Raw genomic sequence first — 26,856 nt, 5'->3', positions numbered from 1 at the left:
TTTACTGTCTGTACTCACTATACCAGCTTAGTTGTTCGCTATATTAAACAAAACATGCAGATACTTATATATAACGTCTGTGTATATAAGCAAAAACAATATGGTTGGAGGAGAATGGTGGCAAGTCAGGTGAGGTGAGGGAGGGAGGGAGTGGCAGCCAGTGGCGGGCTGCCACTGCCTGCCACTGCCACTGCCACTCAGCATACCAACTTAGTGGTTCGTTATGGTGAACACGAATGTAGATACTTATATATAACGTGTATATACAGTGTATATACAGTGTAGTAACAGCAAAAGAAGTGTGAGGGAGAAGCCATTTTGGTGATGGGTGTGGCAACATCTGCATGATTTGTCATGTTGGTAGGGGTGGCCACTATGCTCTTTGGGCATTATACCGGCTTAGTTGAACAGTTATGGTGAGCAAAACATGTAGATACTTATATATAACGTCTGTATATAGGGCAATAATACCACAAACAGTATTGGTGGGGGATGAAATTTTAGTGCATCTGACCTTGAATGTGTGAGGGGAAGCAGCCGCCACCTGACTGTGTGTGTAGCGACGTCTCTTAGTGCCTGAACTAACTATATCAACTTAGTTGTACAGTTGTGGTGAACAAAATATGTAGATACTTATATATAACTAATGTATATAGTGAATAAAAGCAAAAACAGTATTGTGGGAGGAGAATGTGGGCGAGTGAGGTGTTGAGGGAGTGAGTGGCAGCGAGTGGCTGGCTGGTGTGTGGCGGTCACTCCTCATTGCTTTTTGACTCATAATACCAACTTAGTGGTTCATTATGGTGAACAAAACATGCAGATACTTATATATAACCTGTGTATACAGTGTAATAACCGACAAAGTATTTGTTCACTGTTTGATGAGCATAATAATTGAATCAACAATATGCACACCATATTTTTGAGTACAGTGATGATTCACTCATTTAATTATATAAATATATCACACTACACACTATTGAATAATATTACAGCAAAAAAACTACGAAAAGTCAATCAGACATTGAAATAATTAGGTAATTAACTCTTTGTGGCCACTCCTGCCTGACAGCTGGTGAGCAACAGACCGTCTGGGACGCACGCTGAGTCAGCGCCTGTTTTTTGTCAGACTTCCCCACCCTATAGCGGGCAATATATGCCACTTACGATTTTTTTTTTATTATTTTTCCCGTAATCAGAGAACACAAATTAACAGGTTTAGATTTTTTTTTTTTTTTTGGTATGCGCCTGTGGGTGACAAATGCTAATTAGCCCTGAGCAACACGAGGGTTAATAAGGCAAAGGGCCCTGGGAAACCCCGCGGAAGCTCTGTGGTCCAATGGATGTGACCCTTGAATCCCCCCTCGCTTCGTGCGAGCTTGAAGGTTGCTCTGTCCCCTTGTCTCAGGGTGACATTCACCAGTTGTGCCTCCGCCATGCTGCCTGTTGGGTCGGTGATTCATTTGACCCGGTGTTGTGCGATATTTGTTGTCTGTACGTGCTCCAGTTCACCAAAGCTACTGATACTGATATGAGGGTGCAGGAAGCTGCTGCGTTGCATGCTAGGTTTAGGTCGCTGCAATGTGCTAGGTTGGTTGCGGCCCCGGATGCCCCGAGACTGCCCCGTTTTGATTATAGGGACCTGGACTTGGGGGTGGGAGTCGCTTCGGCTCTGGTTCCGTCCGCCCCTCCTAGTCCTTCCCCTTCTGTTGTGCATCTGGTGCCTTCCCCCCCCACCCCCCCTTGCTTCTGGCTCCTAAGTGTCTGAGGGTTTCGGAGTCAGGGCAGGGTCTAGTTGGTGTTGAGACTCGGGTGGTCTCGAGGGAATCCCCTTCTGGGGTTGCAGCAGTGGTATTTGAGCCTGATCCTCTTGCCGGAGCTTCTGGGCCTGACAAGTGGGCCCCCTTTGTTCTGGCTTTTTTGGAGGTCCCACTTCTTCCTTAGAGGCGTGGGGTTTGGAGGCCGGCTCGGCGCCGGGTTCTCAGAATGGGGTTTCTGAGGCAGGGGAGGGGGTTGACTTGGTGGCCTTGGGCCCCGTTGGACCCTGCCTGGGGTTTTCTGCCCTCAAAGCGGGGCTTAGTGTTACAGGGTGAAGGGTTCACTTTCGAACCCTCCTCGTATGATTTGGATTTGGTGTCTACCCCTCAGGATGGATACGTTCAGGATGGATACGCGCGCATTTGTGTAAGGATCATCTTGTACGTACTGGGTTCATTATGAAGTTCCGGAGTCATCCTGGTTGGCAGACTGCCCACTCTTTTTGTTGGAGGCTTGGCACACATTCTGTCGGTCCCATGCACTTGAGTGGAGGGAAGCTCAGATAGCGTTGCAGGTTTTCCTGGGGGGGCAAGTTCGAGCTCATCAGTGCGTGTTTGTTTTCCCCTGCCCTTCCGCTGGATGTTTATGTGATGCAGCTTCATGTGCAGGTTCCCTCCCTTTCGGCTGCCTTGGTTGCAGAGGATTTGCGTACTCGTGGCCGGCTGGATTCGGTCCTGCATTTCTTTTCCCTCGAACCGTCCTTGGATTGGCTTGAGGTAGATGTGGGGGCACTTGGGGCCGCTGCTGGGTCTGGTGCGCTGCCCTCAGCGGTGCAGGCGTTGTCTGCCTTGTTGAAGCTGTTCGCACCGCTCCTGCGGGATGCTGTATTGCGGTTTTATGCTTCTTTCCATGCGTGTCGGCAGGTGGTGCTTGCTTCTTCCTTGGAATTCACGTGGGCCCTGTCTCTTAGGTTGTCCTCACCTTTTTGTCCATTGCTGTTAGAGTCTGCGGTGGTACAGTATCTGCAGGCGGCTTCAGTTAGTTGTCGGCCTATGTCGGACTTGTTGGTGCTTCGGGGGGCTCGTGGAGGGACTTCCCGTAAAAGTTATGCCAGGGGCTCGGGGTTCCTTCCGTCACAGTAGGCCAGTGGTGCCAGATTCAGGGCAAGTGCAGCCTTCAGTTCTGTCTGTTTCTGGTCGGCGCGGGAATCACCCTGTGTGCCACTTAAGTTCTTGTAAGGTGTGTTGGTCCTTACGCGGTTTGTCCCATTGAAAGGGAGATGGGGAGGAGGCTCGCTCTGTTCGCTCGTGCCTGGTCCTACGATTTGTAGGCTTTATGGGTAATTTCGTACTGCCTGTGGTGACGTTGGATGGCCCCCCTCCCTTGGGGGGCTTGGGGCTCGCAGGGCAGGCCTCTTCTCCTGCACTCTGTCATGTCGTCTTGGAGTGGGTTCGCTTGGCCGTGGTCGAAAGACCTCATCCCTCAGGTGGGTTTCCCGCCTGTTTCCGGTCCCAAAACGGGACTGCGCAGACCTCTGGTTCATTCTGGACTTGTCCCATCTGAACCCGTGGGTTTATTGCCCCTTCTTCTGGATGACTACTCTGTTCCAGGTCCGTCTTCTGTTGGAGCAGAGCACTTGGATGGTGTCCCTGGACCTCAAGGACACATATTGGCACGTCCCGGTTCATCCAAGGTTCAGGGATTGGCTCTGTTTTGCTGTGGGGTGTCAAGGTTACTGCTTTCGTTGCCTTCCGTTCAGCTTGAATCTGGTGCCTTGCGTATTCACTCGCCTTACTCGGGTCGTGGTGGCTCGGCTGCATCTGTTAGGTGTTGGGGTTCTGGCCTACCTCGACGACTGGCTGGCTTGGGCTCTGAGTCAGTCACCAGGGATTTGGTTCTTTCCAAGCTCGCTGGGTTCGGGTTCTTGGTGAACTCAAGGAAGTCCTATCTGGTTCCCTCTCAGGTTCGGTCTTGACTGGGTCTTGTGTGGGACGCTTGTTATGCTTCCTTGTCTCTTCCTCTGGTGACTCTGCTTCACTTGTGTTCCCGCCTTCATCTGTTCCTGAGGGACTTCCGGATCATGCAGCAGTTGCTCAAGAGTTTGTGCAGGAGCCTGAACTTTGCCATGATGGTCTACCCGCCAAGTCAGGTGTGGCTTTGTAGGCTGTTCTGGTTTCTTCGTGGACGTCTCTTTTTGCCTCTCTCGTGACCGCTGGGTTCGGCCTCTGGGGACTTTGTATCAGTTGTTGCGACGCCGGCTTCCTCTTCGGGGTTTTCGGGGCTCAGTGCCTTGGCGCCTACCAGAGCCCTCGCTAAATGTGTTCATGAACGCGTCTCTTGGCTGGGGCTTTGTGACCAGTGCTCACCAGGTTGGCCAGGGGCGGTGGAGTCTGTTCTTCTGTTGAGCCCACAGCACAGTGCGGAAGTTCACGGCGGTGTGGATGTCGCTCCGGAGGGTTTGGGTCGCTCGCGGATCAATGACCAGGCTCCATTCGGACTGTTCCCCAGTTGTTCATTGTCTGAACTGTGGGGGTTCCTTGCAGTCCTTGGCTCTTTGGTGCTGGTCACTTCGGGTGACTCGTCTGCTGAGTTCTTGGGGTTTGGCTCTCCTGGCAGTTTACGTTTGGGGGGGTGTCTAATGTCTTGGCGAACGGCCTGTCGTGGTTCATTTCCCTGTCCATAGAATGGACAGTCGACGCCAGCTCGTTCAGTTGGCTCTGCCAGACGTTTGGGCCTCCGGAAGTGGATCTCTTTGCGTCAGCGTGGTCGAGGCATCTCCCAGTATCCATGGTGCCCTTCCCTGACTGCGAGGCCGTCAGGGTCAATGCCTTCCGGCTGGAATGGGCATGGTGGGGTTACATGTACTTCTTTTCCCCGATTCAGCTGTTGCTCCAGGTCCTGGCTCGCTTGGAGACTTACTAGGGGAGAGTTGTCCTTCTGGCTTCTTGGTGGCCGGCCCAGCCTTGGTTCAGGCACTGCTTGCTCGGTGTCCAAACCCGAGGGTCTTCCCATGGCTCTGCCTCTTTCAGCAGATCAGTCCATCCGCGTTTGGTGTTTTTGACTCAAGTCTATCATCACTTGTATGGTGCGCAGGTGGCTTTGTTGTTGGTTTACCACCTGCGTGCTTTGTCTCGGAGACAGTATGAAGTTTCCTGGCAGTCCTTCCATTTTTTCCTATCATTGCATAGGTGTTTTTCGATCTCTAATAGGGTTGTCTTGTCCTTCCATTCGTGGTTGTTATAAGGACTGTCATCTTATGCCAAATTTTCTTTTTATGGACCGTCATTTTATGCCGAATACTGTCAGCTCGTACCGAGCAGCACTGGCGGAGCTGTTTCAGCTTGCTTTCGATGTTGATGTTACTTCTGCCCCGTTCCGCAAGCTGTCTTGTGCATTGTTTCTCCTCCGGCCTGCTCATGCGTCTCCTGAGCCCGTCTGGTCTTTGGACCGGGTGCTCTCGTTTCTCTCTTCTCCTTGGCTTGTTGTGGCCCCTTCCATTTAGGATTGTTTTTCCAAGGCACTTTTCCTGTTGGCATTGGCCTCGGGGGGGTTGGGTCGGGGAGCTTCATGCTCTTCTCTGGTACAGGGGTTTCTACTCTTTTGGTGCTGGTGGTCGTTTTGTTCGGTTGCAACATCTCCTTTTCTGGGGAAGAATTAGACAGCTGCATTCCGGAGGAGGCCTTGGGTCGTTGGTGCTTGGCACCACGGCTTCGGTGACCAGGGATGCGCTTTGGGTTGATCCGGTTTTTCTTCTTCCCTGTTGCCGAGCTCAGGTCTCTCAGGTCGTTCGTAGGGTTATTAAATCTAGCCAGCCTGCAGTCTATTCCTGTGTCCACAACGTTCGTAAGTTTGCTGCTTTGGCTGCCATCATTGGCAACATGTCTTTGGTTGACATTCTGGCCAGGGGTTTTTGGAGGTCGAACAGGGTCCTGGCAGCTCGCTACCTGATGAATGTCCCAGGGCTTGGTCGGGCCTGCGTTGCATTGGGTCGGCGGTTGCAGCCAGTTGTCTCGACTTCGCATTGAGGAGTGAGAACGGACCACCTCTCGCGTAAGTCCCTGTTTTTTCCATATCTTTGGGTAGTTAGCTCTGGGGAGTGGACGGGGCACCCCCCCCCCAGAAAACCAGCATTGCATGTAATGAAACGCATTTTTCTGGGTGAGTCCCGGAGGCTCCCCGGCATTTCTCCCACCCTCGGTCGGCGGTGTTTTTTGCGTTTTTTGACATCCAGTGTAAGAACTGAATGTTGGATTGCCGGCGCAAGGGTCTGGGGCTTCCCCTTTCCCCTCCCGGGGGGGGGGGGGGGGGAGTTGCGCAGACAGCAGGGCGGCAACATGATGACGTCAAGCCCGTTTGTAATTTTCGTTTCTGGAGTTCTGTCCATTCATTTGACTTTTGGTAGCAATAGTTTCACCAGAATAGGGGTTTGTTTTGGAGCACCTACCTTTCTAGGTGCCTGTCCCGGTCGATGACAGATATAGAATCCTCCCAACTGCATGGGGGTTTCTATAGGCCATTGCTCCTCATGCCTCTCTGAGGAGGCCAGGTTCTGGCTCGTGGTCCCCAGTAGGCAAGAACTCCAAGCACATTGACTGATGCCATAAAGTTATACACATCCATTCAGCCTAGACAGCTCTGGGGAGCCTCTGGGACTCAACCAGAAAATGGCGTTTCATTACATACAACGCTGGTGTTTTGTTGTAAATACATCTTACCTTGAGGTTACCTTGAGGTGCTTCCGGGGCTTAGCGTCCCCGTGGCCCGGTCGTCGACCAGGCCTCCTGGTTGCTGGACTGATCAACCAGGCTGTTGGACGCAGCTGCTCGCAGCCTGATGTATGAGTCACAGCCTGATTGATCAGGTATCCTTTGGAGGTGCTTATCCAGTTCTCTCTTGAACACTGTGAGGGGTCAGCCAGTTATGTCCCTTATGTATAGTGGAAGCGTGTTGAACAGTCTTGGGCCTCTGATGTTGATAGAGTTCTCTCTCAGAGTACCTGTTGCACCTCTGCTTTTCAACGGGGGTATTCTGCACATCCTGCCATGTCTTCTGGTCTCATGTGGTGTTATTTCTGTGTGCAGGTTTGGGACCAGCCCCTCAATTATTTTCCACGTGTAAATTATTATGTATCTCTCCCGCCTGCGCTCAAGTGAGTACAGATTTAGGCTCTTTAGTCGGTCCCAGTAATTTAGATGTTTTACTGAGTGGATTCTAGCAGTAAAGGATCTCTGCACGCTCTCCAGGTCAGCAATTTCTCCAGCTTTGAAAGGGGCTGTCATTGTGCAGCAGTACTCCGCTCTAGAGAGCACAAGTGTTTTTAAAAGTATCATCATCGGTATAGCATCTCTAGTGTGAAAAGTTCTTGTTATCCAACCTGTCATCTAGCTAAATCCTGTTATCCAACCTGTCATCTAGCTAAATCAAATATTCTTTTCCACAGGATAACAAGCCAGAGGAATGTTCAGTGTGTTATAATGATTATGATGACAATCAGTTACGGCCTCGCAATCTGCCATGTGGCCACACATTCTGCTCCCAGTGTATTGACAATGCTATTAAGAATAGTCAGCTGTCCTGCCCCAGCTGCCGTGCCGAGCACGCTGCCACAGCTGCTACTCAGTTCCCAATTTGCTATGCTGTGGAGGCTTTTGTTAGGAAACTCAAAAATATCCAGCTAACAACTGAGGAAGCAGTGCTAGCAAAACCTTATGAAGGTCCCTCCAGAGGCATCAGTAAGAAGTTACGTTCCCTGGTGCAGGAGCAGAAGAGCATCATCAGCAGCCTCATTACTAGCTGTGAAGAGGTACTGTCCCAGCTGGGGGAGTATCGGGGGCAGCTGGGGGACTGGAAGACTCAGCACCTCCAGCTCCAGGACAGACTCTATGCTCTGGTAGAGCAGAACAAGTCAGCAATGAAGCTCTTGGAACTGGAGGATACCAGTGTGGTGGATATGACAACACAAGGAGAGGAAGGGAAAACTCAGCTGCAGGCCATGTTGGGGAGCCTCGACACAGTCAACACCCCACAGGAGGTTGACACAACCATAGGCACAGCTGATGAGTGCAGCATGAAGATAGAAGATTGGCTCAAGAAGTGCCAGGAACTCTTCCCAAATGTCAAAACTGTCCACACCTCAGTGAAGGTACGCTGCTGAAGGTCACATTGTTCTCACCCAACTGAGTGTAGTATTGCCTTTATATAAAATCTTGATATGGAGACACATCAAGATGAGAGTTGACTTTATATATAGGAAACTTTCTGGGGGGAGCCCCATTGGTTCTCTGGAGCTATCCAGGCTGATATGGCTATATTAGCTTTCTGGAATTAGTCATGGTGCATGGAGTTCTTGCCTACCAGGGACCACGAGCCAGAACCTGGCCCCCTTAGAGAGGCACGAGGAGCAATGGCCTATAGAAATCCCCATGTGGTTGGGAGCATTCTATGTCTGCCATCGACCTGGTCTGGCACCCAGAAAGGTAAGCATCCCAAAACAAACCCCTATTCTGGTGAAAATATTGCTACCGAAAGCTGAACTCCCCAAACAAAAATTAGCAAACGAGCATGACGTCATCACATTGCCACTCCGCTGTCTGCGCAACCCCTCCCCTTTCCCGGTAGGAGGAGGGGGAGGGGAGAAGCCCCAGACCCCTCACGCTGGTGATCCACCCTTTAGTTCTTGGCTGAAGTGATAATGGTGAGGTCTTGTGCCTCTGACTCCTGAATTTGTCTCAGTTTCTGTGCCTTGAGGCATGGTCTGTCTTTACGGGTGGTGTGTGAGCCAGGAGTAATATTCTTCGGTGCTCGGGCTGCATGCTCCTAGGGTCACCTTCCTTAGGTGCTCTGTAAGTACTGCCCTTGGGGCTTGGGGCCACCTTCCACAAGTCTCTTTAGGATCTTCCTCTGCTGAGTCTTTTACTGCTCGGTACTTGGTCACCCTTGGAGTCAACTGGGGTTTTTGTTGCCCTTGTTTGTCTCTGGGTAGGAGGTAGTTTTCATCACTGGTAGCACGGGGGTACTGCACTGATAGTTATCACCTATTATAACGGCTGGCTCTGTTCCGCCTGGGTATGTTGTCCTCTTGCAGGTTTTTTCTTTTGTTTTTGTTTTCCTGCCTGGTGGGTTGGTGGGTCTGCCTTTGGTTGGTTGCCCCTATCTATATTTAGGGTATATATACATATCTGTGTTCTTTGTGGTATCCCCTTGCTAGGCCCCCTGTGAGTGGACATGTCCTGAGGGTTCAGCTTTTAGAAGTTTGCTTGGTAGTTTTGGGCATCGGTTTACAGTACACTGTCTGGGCTTCCCTTAGCTGGTTACCAAGGTAACAAGGCCCTGGGAAACCCCACGCGGGCTCCGAGGTCCGATGGATGCAACCCTTGAGTCCCCTCTCCGTTTGTGTGAGGTTGATAGTTGCTCTGTCCCCTTGTTTCAGGGTGACAAGCTCCAGTTGTGCCTCCACCATGTTGCCTGTTGGGTCGGTGATACTTTTGACCCGGAGTCATGTGACGTTTGTTGTTGGTACATTTTCCAGTTCACCCATGCCACTGATCATGATATGAGGGTGCAGGCAGCAGCTGTTTTGCATGCTAGGTTTAGGCTGCTGCAATGCAATAGGTTAGTTGCTTCCCCGGATGCCCCGAGACTGGTCTGTTTTGGTTTTAGTGACCCGGACTTGGGGGTGGGAGTCACTTCGACTTTGGTTCCGTCCCCCCTCCTTGTCCTTCCCCCCTTCTGTGGAGTGTCCGGTCCCTTGCTTCCAGCTCCAAAACGTCTCAGGGTTTCGGAGTCAGGGCAGGGTCTAATTGGTGTTGAGACTCGGGCCGTTTTGGGGAAGTCCCCTTCCGGGGTGGCGGCGGATCCATTTGAGCCTGGTCTTCTGGCCTAAGCTTGTGGGTCTGACCAGTGGGCCCCTTTCGATCCTGTTCTTTCGGTAGCTCCTGCCGAAAGAACAAACTCCCTCTTAGAAGCGGGGAGTTTGCAGAACGGCTCGGCTCCAGGTCCTCGGAGTGAGGTTCCTGAGTGGGGTGGGGGTTGACTTGGGAGCCTTGGGCCCCTTTGGACTCCGCCTGAGTTTTTGTACCCTCGGAGCAGGGCTTGGTGTTGCAAGGAGTGGGGTTCTCCTTCTCTCCTTCCTCGTACGAATTGGATTTGGTGTCTACCCCCTCCCCGGATTACGTTGTGTGTTCCTGTGGGTTTTCTGGGGAGGGAAGGGGGGAGCCCCTTCGGCTCCCCGGAGCTATCCAGGCTGATATGGATATTCCTTCCTAACTTTGGCATCAATCAATGTGGGTGGAGTTCTAGGCCTACCAGGGACCATGAGCCAGAACCTGGCCCTCCCAGGGAGGCACGAAGAGCAATGGCCTATATAAATGCACATGTGATTTGGAGCATTTTATATTTGCCATCGACCGGGACAGGCACCCAGAAAGGTAAGCGCCCCAAAACAAACCCCTGTTCTGGTTAAAAACAAAAAAAATAGACAAACGAGTGGACAGAACTCCCAAAATGAAAACGAGCTAACAAGCATGACGTCACACGAGCCGCCCCGCATGTCTGCGCAGCTCTCTCCTCCTCGGGAGGGGGAATGGTGAGCCCCAGACCCCTATGCCCGCGATCCACTCCTTCAGTTCTTTGGCTGATGGGATACAGCATGGTCGTGTGGCTACAGCTCTGGCCTGTTGTTGTGCTGTCCTCTGTTTCAGTAATGCTCTTATGGTGGGGTGCAAGCTGGGAGTAATATTCACAGGTACTCGGGCTGCATGTGCTTAGGGTCACCTTCTGAGTGCCCTGTAAGTACTGCCCTTGGGGCTTGGGGTTCTCTTCCACAAGTCACCTTTGTCCTACCTCTGTTGGTGTTTTGCTGCTTGGCAATTAACCTCCCCGAGTGTTTGGGGGGTTTCCACCCTTGTTTGTTTTGAGGTAAGGGGTAGTTTTTGCGCTGGTAGGGGTGAGGGGTACTGCACAGCTAGTTTTCACCTATAACAGCGGCCGGCTCTGTTTCCTCTGGGTACGATGTCCTCTTGCGAGTTTTTCTTTTCTTTTTGCCTGGTGGGTGGGGGGGGAGTGTGCCTTGGTGTGCCCCCTCCTTTATATTAGGGTTGTTTTTGTTTTGTGTTACTCCCCCTGCTTTGCCCTCGTGAGTGGACATGTCCCGGGGGTTCATCATTTAGCAGTGTTGATCGGTAGCTTAGATGCCGGTTAGTAGTACCCTGCCTGGGGATTACCCTTAGCAGACCTAGTCTAGGGGGCCCCTAGGAAACCCCCGCTGGGGCACTCGGGGTCCAATGGATGAGACTCCTGAGTCCCCTCTCGCTTTGTGTGAGTTTGAGGTTTGCTCTGTCCACTTCTCTCAGGGCAACACCCATTTTTTTTCCTCCGTCATGTTGCCTGTTGGGTCGGTGAGACATTTGGCCCTGAGTCCTACAAGCTTTGTTGCTTGTTTGTGACTCAATTCATCCCATCTGCTGATGACATTATTCAAGTGCAGGTGGCTCACGCGTTGCAGGATAGGTTAGGTTGTTGCAACGCGCTAGGTTGGTTGCTTCCCCGGATACTCCGAGGCTGCCCCATTTTGCTTATAGGGACCCGGACTTTGGGGGTGTTGGTCGCGTTGGCCTTGGTTCAGTCCGTGCCCCCTCGTTCTTCCCCTGCTGTAGTTCATTCGCCCCCCCCCCTCATCCGTTTACGGCTCCTAAGTGTCTGGAGTCTTCGGGGTCAGGACAGGATTTAGAGGTTTCTGAGACTCTGGTGGTTTCGGGGGGTTGCCTCTTCTTGGGTTGCTATTTAGGCATTCGAGTTTGTTTCTCCAGCCGTAGCTCCGGGGTCTGACCAGTGGGCTCGCTCTCTTCCAGCTATTTCAGCCTCACCAAGTTTTTCTTGTGAGGCCGGGGGTTTGGAGGACAACTCGCCCCCTCAGGGCCTGATGTGGAGGAGATTCAAGGGGTTGGGGAAGAGCTGATTTGAGGGCCTTGGGCCTCGTTGGACCCCGCCTGGGTTTTCCGACCCACTGGGCTGGGCTTACTGTTACAGGTATTTGTGGTTTTCCTTTCTCCCCCTCTGCTTACGAGTTGGATTTGGGTTCGGCTCCTCCCCGGGGTTCGGTTCCGTGTCCCTGTGAATCCTTCGGTTCCATCCTTCCGGAGGTTTTCGGCTTCCCACGCCTCGCCTACTGAGGTGTGGGGGGGCATTTCAGCTTACCTCCTGCGTGACCCGGAAAATGACTATATAATGGATCCGTCTTCCTTCAGGTCTGGTTCTTCGTCTCCATACAGGGTTCGATGTGAGGTTCCGGATTCGTCCTGGCTTGCGGACTGCCCTTTGTTCTCGCTGGATGCTTGGGACTCCTTCTGTCATACCCACAGGCTTGGGTGGCACAAGGCATTGACTGTGGTCCTGGTTTACTTGAGGGCGATTTTGAGCACCTTAATGAGTGCCTTTTCGCTCCTGCTCTTCCATGGGATGTCCTGGTCTTTGGACAGAGTGCTCTCCTATCTATCATCTCGGTTTCTTGTGGCCCCTTCGGTTCAGGATTGTTTTTCTAAGGCTCTTTTTCCTTTTGGCATTGGCATCTGGGGGTCGGGCTATGGAGCTCAATGCTCTTCTCCAGCACAGGGGTTTCTGCTCTTATGTTCGTGGTGATAAGTTTGTTCGTATTCAACCGTCTCCTTTTTTTCTGGCGAAGAATGAGACTGCTGGTTTCCGAAAGGGGTCCTTGGGTTGTTGATGCTTGGTTGATCAGGCCAGGGGGTGCATCATCTGTTGTGTCCAGTTGCGGCCCTCTGCCGTTATTTGCATGCCACAGCTTCTGTGTCCGGGGATGCGTTTTGGGTTCATCCGGTTTCCCCTCTTCCCTGTTTTCGGGTACAGGTCTCACAGGTCATCCACAGGGTTATTAAGTCTAGCTAGTCTGCAGTTTATTCCTGTGTCCATGACATTCGTAAATTTGCTGCTCTTGGTGCCGTCTTTGGTAACATGTCCTGGACTGACATTAGGACACTGGGTTATTGGCGGTTGAACAGGGTCCTGGCTGCATGCTACCTCGTTAACGTTCCTGGGCCTAGTTGGGCCTGTGTCGCTTTGGGTCGGTGGCTGCAGCCTGTCTCAACTTCGAGTTGAGATGTGGAACACTGACCGCCTCCAAGCAACAGCCTAGTGGACCATGCTCTTACAAGTCAAATAGTTCTCCTCTCCAAGCACGCCGGGCTCCTCCCCAAGCACGCCGGGCTCCTCCCCAAGCACGCCGGGCTCCTCCCCAAGCACGCCGGGCTCCTCCCCAAGCACGCCGGGCTTGGGGAGTAGAACTATTCCCAGAACCCAATCAAGCAGGTATCCCGGGTAAGTCCCCTTCTTTCTTTTTAGTCTCTGGTGAAGTAGCTCCGGGGAGCCGTAGGGGCTACCCCTCAGAACACCAGCGTTGAATGTAATGAAACACCATTTTCTGGGTAAGTCCCGGAGGCTCCCCGGCAACCCTCCCTTTCTCCGGTCGGCAGTTTTTGCGTATTTTAACATCCAGCCTCAGAACTTTAGGGTGGATCGCCGATGTGGGTGTCTGGGGCTTCCCCTTCCCCCCTCTTGGGGAGGGGGGATCTGTGCAGACATGCAATGTGGCTCGTGTGACGTCATGCTTGTTTGTTCGTTTTCATTTGGGGGGAAGGGGTTCTGTCCACTCGCTTGTCTAATTTCGTTGTTTTTAACCAGAATAGGGGTTTGTTTTGAGGTGCTTGCCTCTCTGGGTGCCTGTCCCAGTCGATGGCAGATATAGATTGCTCCAAATCACATGTGCATTTCTATACGCCATTGGTCTTTGTGCCTCTCTGAGGAGGGCCATGTTCTGGCTCGTGGATCCTGGTAGGCAAGAACTCCATGCACATTGATGCCAGAAAGCTAATATATCCATATCAGCTTGGATATCTGTGGGGAGCCTCCGGGACTCGCCCAGAAAATGGTGTTTCATTACATTCAACGCTGTTTTTTTGCTCTAGTACCTGAAACATTGTTATTAATAAAGTCAACTGTCATCTTGGTGTTTCTCTACACTGTGGTCAGTGTAGAGAAACACCATTACTTATATTTTCCAGTTACTTTACTCAGAGCCAGATATTTCATTATAGTCCAGTTACTTTACTCAGAGCCTGATGCTTCATTATAGTCCAGTTACTTTACTCAGAGCCTGATGCTTAATTATAGTCCAGTTACTTTACTCAGAGCCTGATGCTTCATTATAGTTCAGTTACTTTACTCAGAGCCTGATGCTTCATTATAGTCCAGTTACTTTACTCAGAGCCTGATGCTTCATTATAGTCCAGTTACTTTACTCAGAGCCTGATGCTTCATTATAGTCCAGTTACTTTACTCAGAGCCTGATGTTTCATTATAGTCCAGTTACTTTACTCAGAGCCTGATGCTTCATTATAGTCCAGGTTCCACATTAATGTTTGTGTTGGTAATGACAGGTGCAGGAGACCATCAGGGAGGCCCTGGAGATGATGACCACAGAGACAGGTGCCACAGCTGACCCCGTACACCTGGGAGACTCAGACTCCAGCATCATGAATAAAGTTCAGGAAATCACTGGAGAGATCCCCCAAAAGCAATTAACAGTAAGTGTTTTATTTTCTCTCATAGGACATATCACAAGATATTGAGTTGCGTTTTGAGGAGAAGAAGCCTGTTCTTAGGTTTATGAAGGTTCCCCAAGGTCAACTACTGACTTTCTTTAACATACAATACACAATAGTTGCCTAACTCCTGGTAAACATTTACTGGTAGGTGAACAGAGGAAACAGGTGAAAAGAAACATGTGAACCATTTCTGGCTTGCATGGTGACTGAACCCGTGATCCTCTATTGAACCCGGGATCCTGGCCCCCTCACAGAGGCACAGAGAGCGGGTGACACTCCACCAACCTAACGGGAAAGCATCCAGGAAGACAGTGAACCAAAACAGACCACTGCTGGGTTCGAAGAGACTGAAGCCTTGAAACTGCCAACAAACTCCCAAACAATGCCAGCACCAACCTCCAGCCAGTAGAGGGGGGCTGGAGGAACAGGTCCAGCACCAACCCCACTGCCAATAGAGGGGGGCTGGAGCTACAGGTCCAGCACCAGCCCCTTTGCCAGTAGAGGGGGGGCTGGAGCTACAGGTCCAGCACCAAACCCCCTGCCAGTAGAGGGGGGCTAGAGCTACAGGTCCAGCATCAACGCCCCTGCCAGAAGAGGGGGGCTGGAGGTACAGGTCCAGCACCAACCCCCCCTGCCAATAGAGGGGGGCTGGAGCTACAGGTCCAGCACCAACCCCCTGCCAGTAGAGGAGGGAGCTGAAGGTTCAGGTCTGTCACCAACCCCCCTGCCAGTAGAGGGGGGCTGGAGCTACAGGTCCAGCATCAACCCCCTGCCGGTAGAGGGGAGCTGGAGCTACAGGTCCAGCACCATCCCCCTGCCAGTAGAGGGGGGCTGGAGCTACAGGTCGAGCACCAACACCCTGCCAGTAGAGGGGGAGCTAGAGCTACAGGTCCAGCATCAACCCCCCTGCCAGTAGAGGGGGGGGGGTTGAACCACAGGTCCAGCACGAACCCCCTGCCAGTAGAGGGGGGCTGGATTTACAGGTCCAGCACCAACACCCTGCCAGTAGAAGACGGCTGGAGCTACAGGTCAGGCACCAACCCCGTGCCAGTAGAGGGGAGTGGAGCTACAGGTCCAGCACCAACCCCTTGCCAGTAGAGGGGGGCTGGAGCTACAAGTCCAGCACCAAACCACTGCCAGTAGAGGGAGGCTGGAGTTACAGGTCCACCACGATCCCCCTGCCAGTACATGGGAGCTGGAGCTACATGTCCAGCACCAACCTCCCTGCCAGTAGAAGGGGGCTGAATCTACTGGTCCAGCATCAACCCCCTGCCAGAAGGGAGCTGGAGCTACAGGTCTATCACCAACCCCCTGCCAGTAGAGGGGGGGGGGGTTGGAGTTACAAGTCCAGCACCAACCCCCTGCTAGCAAAGGGGGGGAGGCTGAAACTACAGCTCCAGCACCAACCCCCTGCCAGTAGAGGGGGGGGGGGGCTGGAGCTACAGGTCCAGCAGCAACCCCCCCCCCCTTCCATTAGGAGGGGGCGGGGGGTTGGAGCTACAGGTCCAGCAACAACCCACTGCCAGTAGAGGGGGGCCTTGAGCTACAGGTCCAGCACCAACCCCCTGCCAGTAGAGAGGAGGCTGGAGCTACAGGTCCAGCACCAACCCCATGCCAGTAGAGGTGTGCTGGAGCTACAGGCCCAGAACCACACCCCTGCCAGTAGAGCTGGGCTGGAGCTACAGGTCCAGCACCAACCCGCTGCCTGTAAAGGTGGGCTGGAGCTACAGGTCCAGCACCAACACCCTGCCAGTAGAGGGGGGCTGGAGCTACAGGTCCAGCACCAACACCCCTGCCAGTAGAGGGGGGGGGCTGGAGCTACAGGTCCAGATTCAACCCCCTGCCAGTAGAGGTGGGCTGGAACTACAGGTCCAGATTCAACCCCCTGCCAGTAGAGGTGGGCTGGAGCTACAGGTCCAGCACCAACCCCCTGCCAGTAGAGGTGGGCTGGAGCTACAGGTCCAGCACCAACCCCCCTGCCAATAGAGGTGGGCTGGAGCTACAGGTCCAGCACCAATCCCCTGCCAATAGAGGTGGGCTGGAGCTACAGGTCCAGCACCAATCCCCTGCCAGTAGACGGGGGGCTGGAGCTACAGGTCCAGCACCAATCCCCTGCCAATAGAGGTGGGCTGGAGCTACAGGTCCAGCACCAATCCCCTGCCAGTAGACGGGGGGTTGGAGCTACAGGTCCAGCACCAACCCCCCTGCCAGTAGAAGGGAGATGGAGCTACAGGTCCAGCACCAACCCCTGCTAGTAGAGGGGGGCTGGAGCTACAGGTCCAGCACCAATCCCCTGCCAGTAGACGGGGGGCTGGAGCTACAGGTCCAGCACCAACCCCCTGCCAATAGAGGTGGGCTGGAGCTACAGGTCCAGCACCAATCCCCTGCCAGTAGAGGGGGGGGCTGGAGCTACAGGTCCAGCACCAACCCCCCTGCCAGTAGAAGGGAGATGGAGCTACAGGTCCAGCACCAACCCCTGCTAGTAGAGGGGGGCTGGAGCTACAGGTCCAGCACCAACCCCCTGCCAGTAGAGGTGGGCTGGAGCTACAGGTCCAGCACCAACCCCCTGCCAATAGAGGTGGGCTGGAGCTACAGGTCCAGCACCAATCCCCTGCCAGTAGACAGGGGGCTGGAGCTACAGGTCCAGCACCAATCCCCTGCCAGTAGAGGTGGGCTGGAGCTACAGGTCCAGCACCAACCCCCTGCCAGTAGAGGTGGGCTGGAGCTACAGGTCCAGCACCAACCCCCTGCCAATAGAGGTCGGCTGGAGCTACAGGTCCAGCACCAATCCCCTGCCAGTAGACGGGGGGCTGGAGCTACAGGTCCAGCACCAATCCCCTGCCAGTAGAGGTGGGCTGGAGCTACAGGTCCAGCACCAATCCCCTGCCAGTAGACGGGGGGCTGGAGCTACAGGTCCAGCACCAATCCCCTGCCAGTAGAGGGGGGGGCTGGAGCTACAGGTCCAGCACCAACCCCCCTGCCAGTAGAAGGGAGATAGAGCTACAGGTCCAGCACCAACCCCTGCTAGTAGAGGGGGGCTGGAGCTACAGGTCCAGCACCAGGGGGGTGGAGCTACCGGTCCAGCATCAACCACCCTGCCAGTAGAAGGGGGGGCTGAAGCTACAGGTCCAGCACCAACTCCCTGCCAGTAGAGGTGGGCTGGAGCTACAGGTCCAGCACCAACCCCCTGCCAGTAGAGGGGGGCTGGAGCTACAATTCCATCACCAACCCTCTGCCAGTAGAGGGGGGCTGGAGCTACAATTCCATCACCAAACCTCTGCCAGTAGAGGGGAGCTGGAGCTACAGGTCCAGCACCAACTCCCTGCCAGTAGAGGGGGGTTGGAACTACAGGTCCAGCACCAACCCCCTGCCAGTAGAGTGGGGCTGAAGCTACTGGTCCAGCACCAACGCCCCCTGCCAGTAGAGGGGGGCCAGGAGCTACAGGTCCAGCACCAACCCCCCTGCCAGAAGATGGGGGCTGGAGCTACAGGTCCAGCACCAACCTTCTGCCAGTAGAGGGGGGGGCTGGAGCTACAGGTCCAGCACCAACCCCCTGCCAGTAGAGTGGGGCTGAAGCTACTGGTCCAGCACCAACCCCCTGCCAGTAGAGGGGGGCCAGGAGCTACAGGTCCAGCACCAACCCCCCTGCCAGTATAGGGGGGGCCAGGAGCTACAGGTCCAGCACCAACCCCCTGCCAGTAGAGGGGAGCTGGCGCTAATGGTCCAGCACCTACCCACTGCCAGTAGAGGGGGGCTGGAGCTACAGGTCCAACATCAACCCGCCTGCAAGTACAGGGGGGCTGAGCTACAGATCCAGCGCCAACCTCCTGCCTGTAGAGGGGGGGGGGGTTGGCTGGAGCTACAGGTCCAGCACCAACCCCCTGCCAGTAGAGGAAGGGCTGGAGCTACAGGTCCAGCACCAACCCCCCTGCTCGTAGAGGTTGGCTGGAGCTACAGGTCCAGCACGAACCTGCTGTCAGTAGAGGGAGGGCTGTAGCTACAGGTCCAGCACCAACCCCCTGCCAGTAGAGGGGGACTGTAACTACAGATCGAGCACCAACCCCCTGCCAGTAGAGAGGGGCTGTAGCTACAGGTCCAGCACCAACTCAATGCTAGTAGAGGGAGGTTGGAGCTACAGGTCCAGCACCAACCCCTGGCCAGTAGAGGTGGGCTGGAACTACAGGTCCAGCCCCAACCCCCTGTCAGTAGAGGGGGGCTGGAGCTACAGGTCCAGCACGAACCCCCTGCCAGTAGAGGAAGGGGTGGATCTACAGGTCCGGCACCATTCCCCCCCCCCCTCCCGTCTGTTGAGGTGGGAAAGGCTGGAGCTACAGGTCCAGCACCAACCACCAGCCAGTAGAGGCGGCTTGAGCTACAGGTCCAGCACCAAGCGCCAGCCAGTAGAGGGGGCTGGAGCTACAGGTCCAGCAGCAACCCCCTGCCAGTAAAGGGGGGGCTGGAGTTACAGGTGAAGCACCAACCCCCTGCCAGTAATGGGGGGCTGGAGCTACAGGTCCAGCACCAACTCCCTGCCAGTAGAGGGGGGCTGGAACTACAGGTCCAACACCAACCCCCGCTAGTAGAGGGGGGCTGGAGCTATAGGTCCAGCACCAACCCACTGTGAGTAGAGGGGAGGCTGGAGCTACAGGCTCCGCACTAACCCCCAACCCCTGCCAGTAGAGGCGGGGTGGGTTGGAGCTAAAGACCCAGGACTAACCCCTTGCCAGTAGAGGGGGGCTGGGGCTACAGGTCTAGCACCAACACCCTGCCATTAGAAGGGGGCTGGAGCTCCAGGTTCAGCATAATGGGACTGACACTGACCACAGGTGATAATGGGGCTGAAACTGTCCCCGTGTAATAATGGGGCTGACACTGTCCACAGGTGATAATGGGGCTGACACTGTCCACAGGTGATAATGGGGCTGACACTGACCACAGGTGATAATGGAGCTGACACTGTCCACAGGTGATAATGGGGCTGACACTGTCCACAGGTGATAATGGGGCTGACACTGTCCACATGTGATAATGGGGCTGACACTGACCACAGGTGATAATGGGGCTGACACTGTCCACAGGTGATAATGGGGCTGACACTGTCCACAGGTGATAATGGGGCTGACACTGTCCACAGGTGATAATGGGGTTGACACTGTCCACAGGTGATAATGGGGCTGACACTGTCCACAGGTGGTAATGGGGCTGACAGTGTCCACAGGTGGTAATGGGGCTGACAATGTCCACAGGTGATAATGGGGCTGACACTGACCACAGGTGATAATGGGGCTGATACTGACCACTGGTGATAATGGGGCTGACAATGATCACAGGTGATAATGGGGCTGACAGTGATCACAGGTGATAATGGGGCTGACACTGTCCACAGGTGATAATGGGGCTGATACTGACCACTGGTGATAATGGGGCTGACAATGATCACAGGTGATAATGGGGCTGACAATGATCACAGGTGATAATGGGGCTGACACTGATCACAGGTGATAATGGGGCTGATACTGACCACAGGTGATAATGGGGCTGACACTGTCCACAGGTGATAATGGGGCTGACACTGACCACAGGTGATAATGGGGCTGACACTGTCCAAAGGTGATAATGGGGCTGACACTGACCACAGGTGATAATGGGGCTGACACTGTCCACAGGTTGAGGACCTCCGCAGGATGAGGGAGCCCGTCAAGAGGCTGGTGGAGGCTGGCCGGGTGTTGGCCGTCCAGGAAGACCAAGATGGCCGCCGCTCCGCCAGGATAACTCTACAAGACGGACAGCTGTACCTCCACCCACTCCTGCATCAGCCCACGCCCGCCCACGCCCACACCCTCCAGGTGACTTTATTACACACACTAGTCTTACTGAGTTATGACTAATATGATAACATTATGTTATAGAGTTATCAGCTTGATTTATTTCATTTCCTGCAGGAGAGTGAGGTTGTGGGCGTGCTGGAGCCCTCCTGCACCCTGGTGTTCCTTGACCTCGGGTGGGCGGGGTCAACAAGAGGGCGGGTCACCATCCGGCTGGCCCCTGACACTCCGCTGGCCAGACAGTTTTTGTTGTTGTGTACGGGCCAGCGGGGCCCCAGCTACCTCAACACAAAACTGTTGCAGGTGTGCAACAAGGGTGGGCCGGAGGAGTGGGTGGAGGGCGGAGACTACGAGAGTAATGATGGTGAGGGAGGAGCCCGACTGCTGCCTCACCTCCGGGGGCAGTACCGGTGGTCAGGCCAGGCAGGAGCTGTGTGGGCCAGGTGGGGGTCGTGGGATCCCAGGAGTGCCCAGTTCGCCATCATCACCAGGGACGAGCCGGATGGTGGCCAGTTGCCACATGTCTTCGGTAATGTGGTGAGCGGCCTGGATGTGGTGAGGGCAGCAGTCAACCACAGTGACATTACGGAGGTGACTGTGGTGGACTGTGGTGTTGTGCTGCCACTCTAGTTCACTGTACCACCACCATCACTACTGTGGTGTTGTGCTGCCACTCTACTTCACTGTACCACCACCATCACTACTGTGGTGTTGTGCTACCACTCTAGTTCACTGTACCACCACCATCACTACTGTGGTGTTGTGCTGCCACTCTACTTCACTGTACCACCACCATCACTACTGTGGTGTTGTGCTGCCACTCTAGTTCACTGTACCACCACCATCACTACTGTGGTGTTGTGCTGCCACTCTACTTCACTGTACCACCACCATCACTACTGTGGTGTTGTGCTGCCACTCTAGTTCACTGTACCACCACCATCACTACTGTGGTGTTGGGCTGCCACTCTACTTCACTGTACCACCACCATCACTACTGTGGTGTTGTGCTGCCACTCTAGTTCACTGTACCACCACCATCACTACTGTGGTGTTATGCTGCCACTCTAGTTCACTGTACCACCGTAATCACTTCTGTGGTGTTGTGCTGCCACTCTAGTTCACTGTACCACCACCATCACTACTGTGGTGTTGTGCTGCCACTCTAGTTCACTGTACCAACACCATCACTACTGTGGTGTTGTGCTGCCACTCTAGTTCACTGTACCAACACCATCACTCCTGTGGTGTTGTGCTTCCACTCTAGTTCACTGTACTACCACCATCACTACTGTGGTGTTGTGCTGCCACTCGAGTCCACTGTACCACCACCATCACTACTGTGGTGTTGTGCTGCCACTCTAGTTCACTGTACCACCACCATCACTACTGTGGTGTTGTGCTGCCACTCTAGTTCACTGTACCACCACCATCACTACTGTGGTGTTATGCTGCCACTCTAGTTCACTGTACCACCACCATCACTACTGTGGTGTTATGCTGCCACTCTAGTTCACTGTACCACCGTAATCACTTCTGTGGTGTTGTGCTGCCACTCTAGTTCACTGTACCACCACCATCACTACTGTGGTGTTGTGCTGCCACTCTAGTTCACTGTACCAACACCATCACTACTGTGGTGTTGTGCTGCCACTCTAGTTCACTGTACCATCACCATCACTACTGTGGTGTTGTGCTGCCACTCTAGTTCACTGTACCACCACCATCACTACTGTGGTGTTGTGCTGTCACTCTACTTCACTGTACCACCACCATCACTACTGTGGTGTTGTGCTGCCACTCTAGTTCACTGTACCACCACCATCACTACTGTGGTGTTGTGCTGCCACTCTACTTCACTGTACCACCACCATCACTACTGTGGTGTTGTGCTGCCACTCTAGTTCACTGTACCACCACCATCACTACTGTGGTATTGTGCTGCCACTCTACTTCACTGTACCACCACCATCACTACTGTGGTGTTGTGCTGCCACTCTAGTTCACTGTACCACCACCATCACTACTGTGGTGTTGTGCTGCCACTCTACTTCACTGTACCACCACCATCACTACTGTGGTGTTGAGCTGCCACTCTAGTTCACTGTACCAACACCATCACTACTGTGGTGTTGTGCTGCCACTCTAGTTCACTGTACCATCACCATCACTACTGTGGTGTTGTGCTGCCACTCTAGTTCACTGTACCACCACCATCACTACTGTGGTGTTGTGCTGCCACTCTAGTTCACTGTACCAACACCATCACTACTGTGGTGTTGTGCTGCCACTCGAGTCCACTGTACCACCACCATCACTACTGTGGTGTTGTGCTGCCACTCTAGTCCACTGTACCACCACCATCACTACTGTGGTGTTGTGCTGCCACTCTAATTCACTGTACCATCACCATCACTACTGTGGTGTTGTGCTGCCACTCTAGTTCACTGTACCACCACCATCACTACTGTGGTGTTGTGCTGCCACTCTAGTTCACTGTACCAACACCATCACTACTGTGGTGTTGTGCTGCCACTCGAGTCCACTGTACCACCACCATCACTACTGTGGTGTTGTGCTGCCACTCTAGTTCACTGTACCACCACTATCACTACTGTGGTGTTGTGCTGCCACTCTAGTTCACTGTACCATCACCATCACTACTGTGGTGTTGTGCTGCCACTCTAGTTCACTGTACCACCACCATCACTACTGTGGTGTTGTGCTGCCACTCTAGTTCACTGTACCATCAAAATCACTACTGTGGTGTTGTGCTGCCACTATTTCACTGTACCACCACTATCACTACTGTGGTGTTGTGCTGCCACTCTAGTTCACTGTACCACCACCATCACTACTGTGGTGTTGTGCTGCCACTCTAGTTCACTGTACCACCACCATCACTACTGTGGTGTTGTGCTATCACTCTAGTTCTCTGTGTACCATCACTGTCACCATCACTACTGTGGTGGTGTGCTGCCACTCGAGTTCACTGTATTATCACCATCACTCCTCTGGTGTTGTGCTGCCACTCGATAATTCACTGTACCATCACTACTGTGGTCTTGTGCTGCCACTCTAGTTCACTATACCATCACTACTGTGGTGTTGTGCTGCCACTCTAGTTCACTGTACCATCACTACTGTGGTGTTATGCTGACACTTTCATTCACTGTACCACCACCATCACTACTGTGGTGTTGTGCTGCCACTCTAGTTCACTGTACCACCACTACTGTGGTGTTGTGCTGCCACTCTAGTTCACTGTACCACCATCATCACTACTGTGGTGTTGTGCTGCCACTATTTCACTGTACCACCACCATCACTACTGTGGTGTTGTGCTGCCACTCTAGTTCACTGTACCATCACCATCACTACTGTGGTGTTGTGCTGCCACTCTAGTTCACTGTACCACCACCATCACTACTGTGGTGTTGTGCTGCCACTCTAGTTCACTGTACCATCACCATCACTACTGTGGTGTTGTGCTGTCACTCTAGTTCACTGTACCACCACCATCACTACTGTGGTGTTGTGCTGCCACTCTAGTTCACTGTACCATCACCATCACTACTGTGGTGTTGTGCTGCCACTCTAGTTCACTGTACCATCACTATCACTACTGTGGTGGTGTGCTGCCACTCTAGTTCACTGTACCATCACTACTGTGGTGTTGTGCTGCCACTCTAGTTCACTGTATTATCACCATCACTACTGTGGTGTTGTGCTGCCACTCTAGTTCACTGTACCACCACTGTCACTACTGTGATGTTGTGCTGCCACTCTAGTTCACTGTACCATCACTACTGTGGTCTTGTGCTGCCACTCTAGTTCACTGTACCATCACTACTGTGGTGTTGTGCTGCCACTCTAGTTCACTGTACCATCACTACTGTGGTGTTGTGCTGCCACTCTAGTTCACTGTACCATCACTACTGTGGTATTATGCTGACACTCTCATTCACTGTACCACCACCATCACTACTGTGGTGTTGTGCTGCCACTCTAGTTCACTGTACCACTACTCTGGTGTTGTGGTGCCACTCTAGTTCACTGTACCACCACCATCACTACTGTGGTGTTGTGCTGCCACTCTAGTTCACTGTACCACTACTCTGGTGTTGTGGTGCCACTCTAGTTCACTGTACCATCACCATCACTACTGTGGTGTTGTGCTGACACTCTAGTTCACTGTACCACCACCATCACTACTGTGGTGTTGTGCTGCCACTCTAGTTCACTGTACCATCACCATCACTACTGTGGTGCTGTGCTGCCACTCTAGTTCACTGTACCACCACCATCACTACTGTGGTGTTGTGCTGCCACTCTAGTTCTCTGTACCATCACCATCACCACTGTGGTGTTGTGCTGCCACTCTAGTTCACTGTACCACCACCATCACTACTGTGGTGTTGTGCTGCCACTCTAGTTCACTGTACCATCACCATCACTACTGTGGTGTTGTGCTGCCACTCTAGTTCACTGTACCATCACCATCACTACTGTGGTGGTGTGCTGCCACTCTAGTTCACTGTACCATCACTACTGTGGTGTTGTGCTGCCACTCTAGTTCACTGTATTATCACCATCACTACTGTGGTGGTGTGCTGCCACTCTAGTTCACTGTACCACCACTGTCACTACTGTGATGTTGTGCTGCCACTCTAGTTCACTGTACCATCACTACTGTGGTGTTGTGCTGCCACTCTAGTTCACTGTACCATCACTACTGTGGTGTTGTGCTGCCACTCTAGTTCACTGTACCATCACTACTGTGGTGTTATGCTGACACTCATTCACTGTACCATCACTACTGTGGTGTTGTGCTGCCACTCTAGTTCACTGTACCATCACTACTGTGGTGTTGTGCTGCCACTCTAGTTCACTGTACCACCACCATCACTACTGTGGTGTTGTGCTGCCACTCTAATTCACTGTACCATCACTACTGTGGTGTTGTGCTGCCACTCTAATTCACTGTACCATCACTACTGTGGTGTTATGCTGACACTCTCATTCACTGTACCACCACAATCACTACTGTGGTGTTGTGCTGCCACTCTAGTTCACTGTACCACTACTCTGGTGTTGTGCTGCCACTCAAGTTCACTGTACCACCACCATCACTACTGTGGTGTTGTGCTGCCACTCTAATTCACTGTACCATCACTACTGTAGTTTTGTGCTGCCACTCTAGTTCACTGTACCACCACCATCACCATCACTCCTGCATCACCATGGACTGCGCGCTTTGATGCCAATGCAATTTAAGGACAGACTTTTATCACTATATCATCATAACTTCACTATCTTTGGTACTTAACACCTTGATATCATATACCTGATAAACACGGCTGTATCACCATCAATGCTATATCTTCCCAGCACTGTAACCTATCATTGCTGTATCACTATAGCTTCACTATCACCACTATATATCACCATCACCTCAGGTCCCACACTTGGGGTCATATACTGACCATTTTGAGTAACAAATTGTTGGTGTCACCATATGACAGCTGTTGTCACTGTTATATCACCAACAGCTCACTATCACATAACACTATCATTGCTACACTAACATCATTTCACTTTCACTGCATTATCACCTCACTGATATTTTTCCTCCTTACATTTACTGATATATCACTATCATTGCTACAGCACCACTACCTCGCCATCACTGTTATATCACCATCACCTCACCATCACTTTCATATCACTATCACCTCAGTATCACTGCTATATCACCACTATACTATCACTGCTATATTGCCTCACTATCACAGCTATATTACCATCATCTCACTATCACTGTCATATCATCACCTCAGTATCACTATCACACTATCTTTATTATATTATCATTGCTATATCACCATCACCTCACAATCACTCAGGTGTGTTGTGGTATTACCATACTGGACCATGGTGTGTTGTGATATTACCATACTGGTCCATGGTGTGTTGTGATATTACCATACTGGACCATGGTGTGTTGTGATATTACCATACTGGACCATGGTGTGTTGTGATATCACCATACTGGTCCATGGTGTGTTGTGATATTACCATACTGGACCATGGTGTGTTGTAATATTACCATACTGGACCATGGTGTGTTGTGATATTACCATACTGGTCCATGGCATGTTGTGATATTACCATACTAGACCATGGTGTGTTGTGATATTACCATACTGGTCCATGGTGTGTTGTGATATTACCATACTGGTCCATGGTGTGTTGTGATATTACCATACTGGTCCATGGTGTGTTGTGATATTACCATACTCGTCCATGGTGTGTTGTGATATTACCATACTAGTCCATGTTGTGTTGTGATATTACCATACTGGTCCGTGGTGTGTTGTGATATTACCATACTGGTCCATGGCATGTCAAACGCCTCGTCAGCTTGGTCGACGTCATACCTATATTTATATATATATATATATATATATATATATATATATATATATATATATATATATATATATATATATATATATATATATATATATATATATATATATTTATATATATATATATATTTATATATATATATATATATATATATTTATATATATATATATATATATTTATATATATATATATATTTTTATATATATATATTTATATATATATAT

At 52.3% G+C, this 26,856-nt stretch overlaps 1 protein-coding gene across 1 annotated transcript; it reads left to right on the top strand.

Moving 5' to 3' along the window:
• The first annotated feature begins 6,092 nt into the window (after positions 1 to 6,092).
• On the top strand, positions 6,093 to 26,628 carry LOC138371912 (uncharacterized). The gene is made up of 5 exons (XM_069336962.1): positions 6,093 to 6,113; positions 7,199 to 7,900; positions 14,208 to 14,354; positions 20,042 to 20,221; positions 20,318 to 26,628. The coding sequence occupies exons 1-5, from the start codon at positions 6,093 to 6,095 to the stop codon at positions 20,828 to 20,830; spliced, it is 1,563 nt and encodes a 520-aa protein (XP_069193063.1). The 3' UTR covers positions 20,831 to 26,628.
• Positions 26,629 to 26,856: the final 228 nt, after the last annotated feature.

This window comes from Procambarus clarkii, chromosome 37 (assembly GCF_040958095.1).
Source record: "Procambarus clarkii isolate CNS0578487 chromosome 37, FALCON_Pclarkii_2.0, whole genome shotgun sequence".
NCBI classification, from domain to species: Eukaryota; Metazoa; Arthropoda; class Malacostraca; order Decapoda; family Cambaridae; genus Procambarus; species Procambarus clarkii.
Note: the sequence above shows the minus strand (reverse complement) of the source record. Positions and strands in the feature narration are given on the sequence as shown.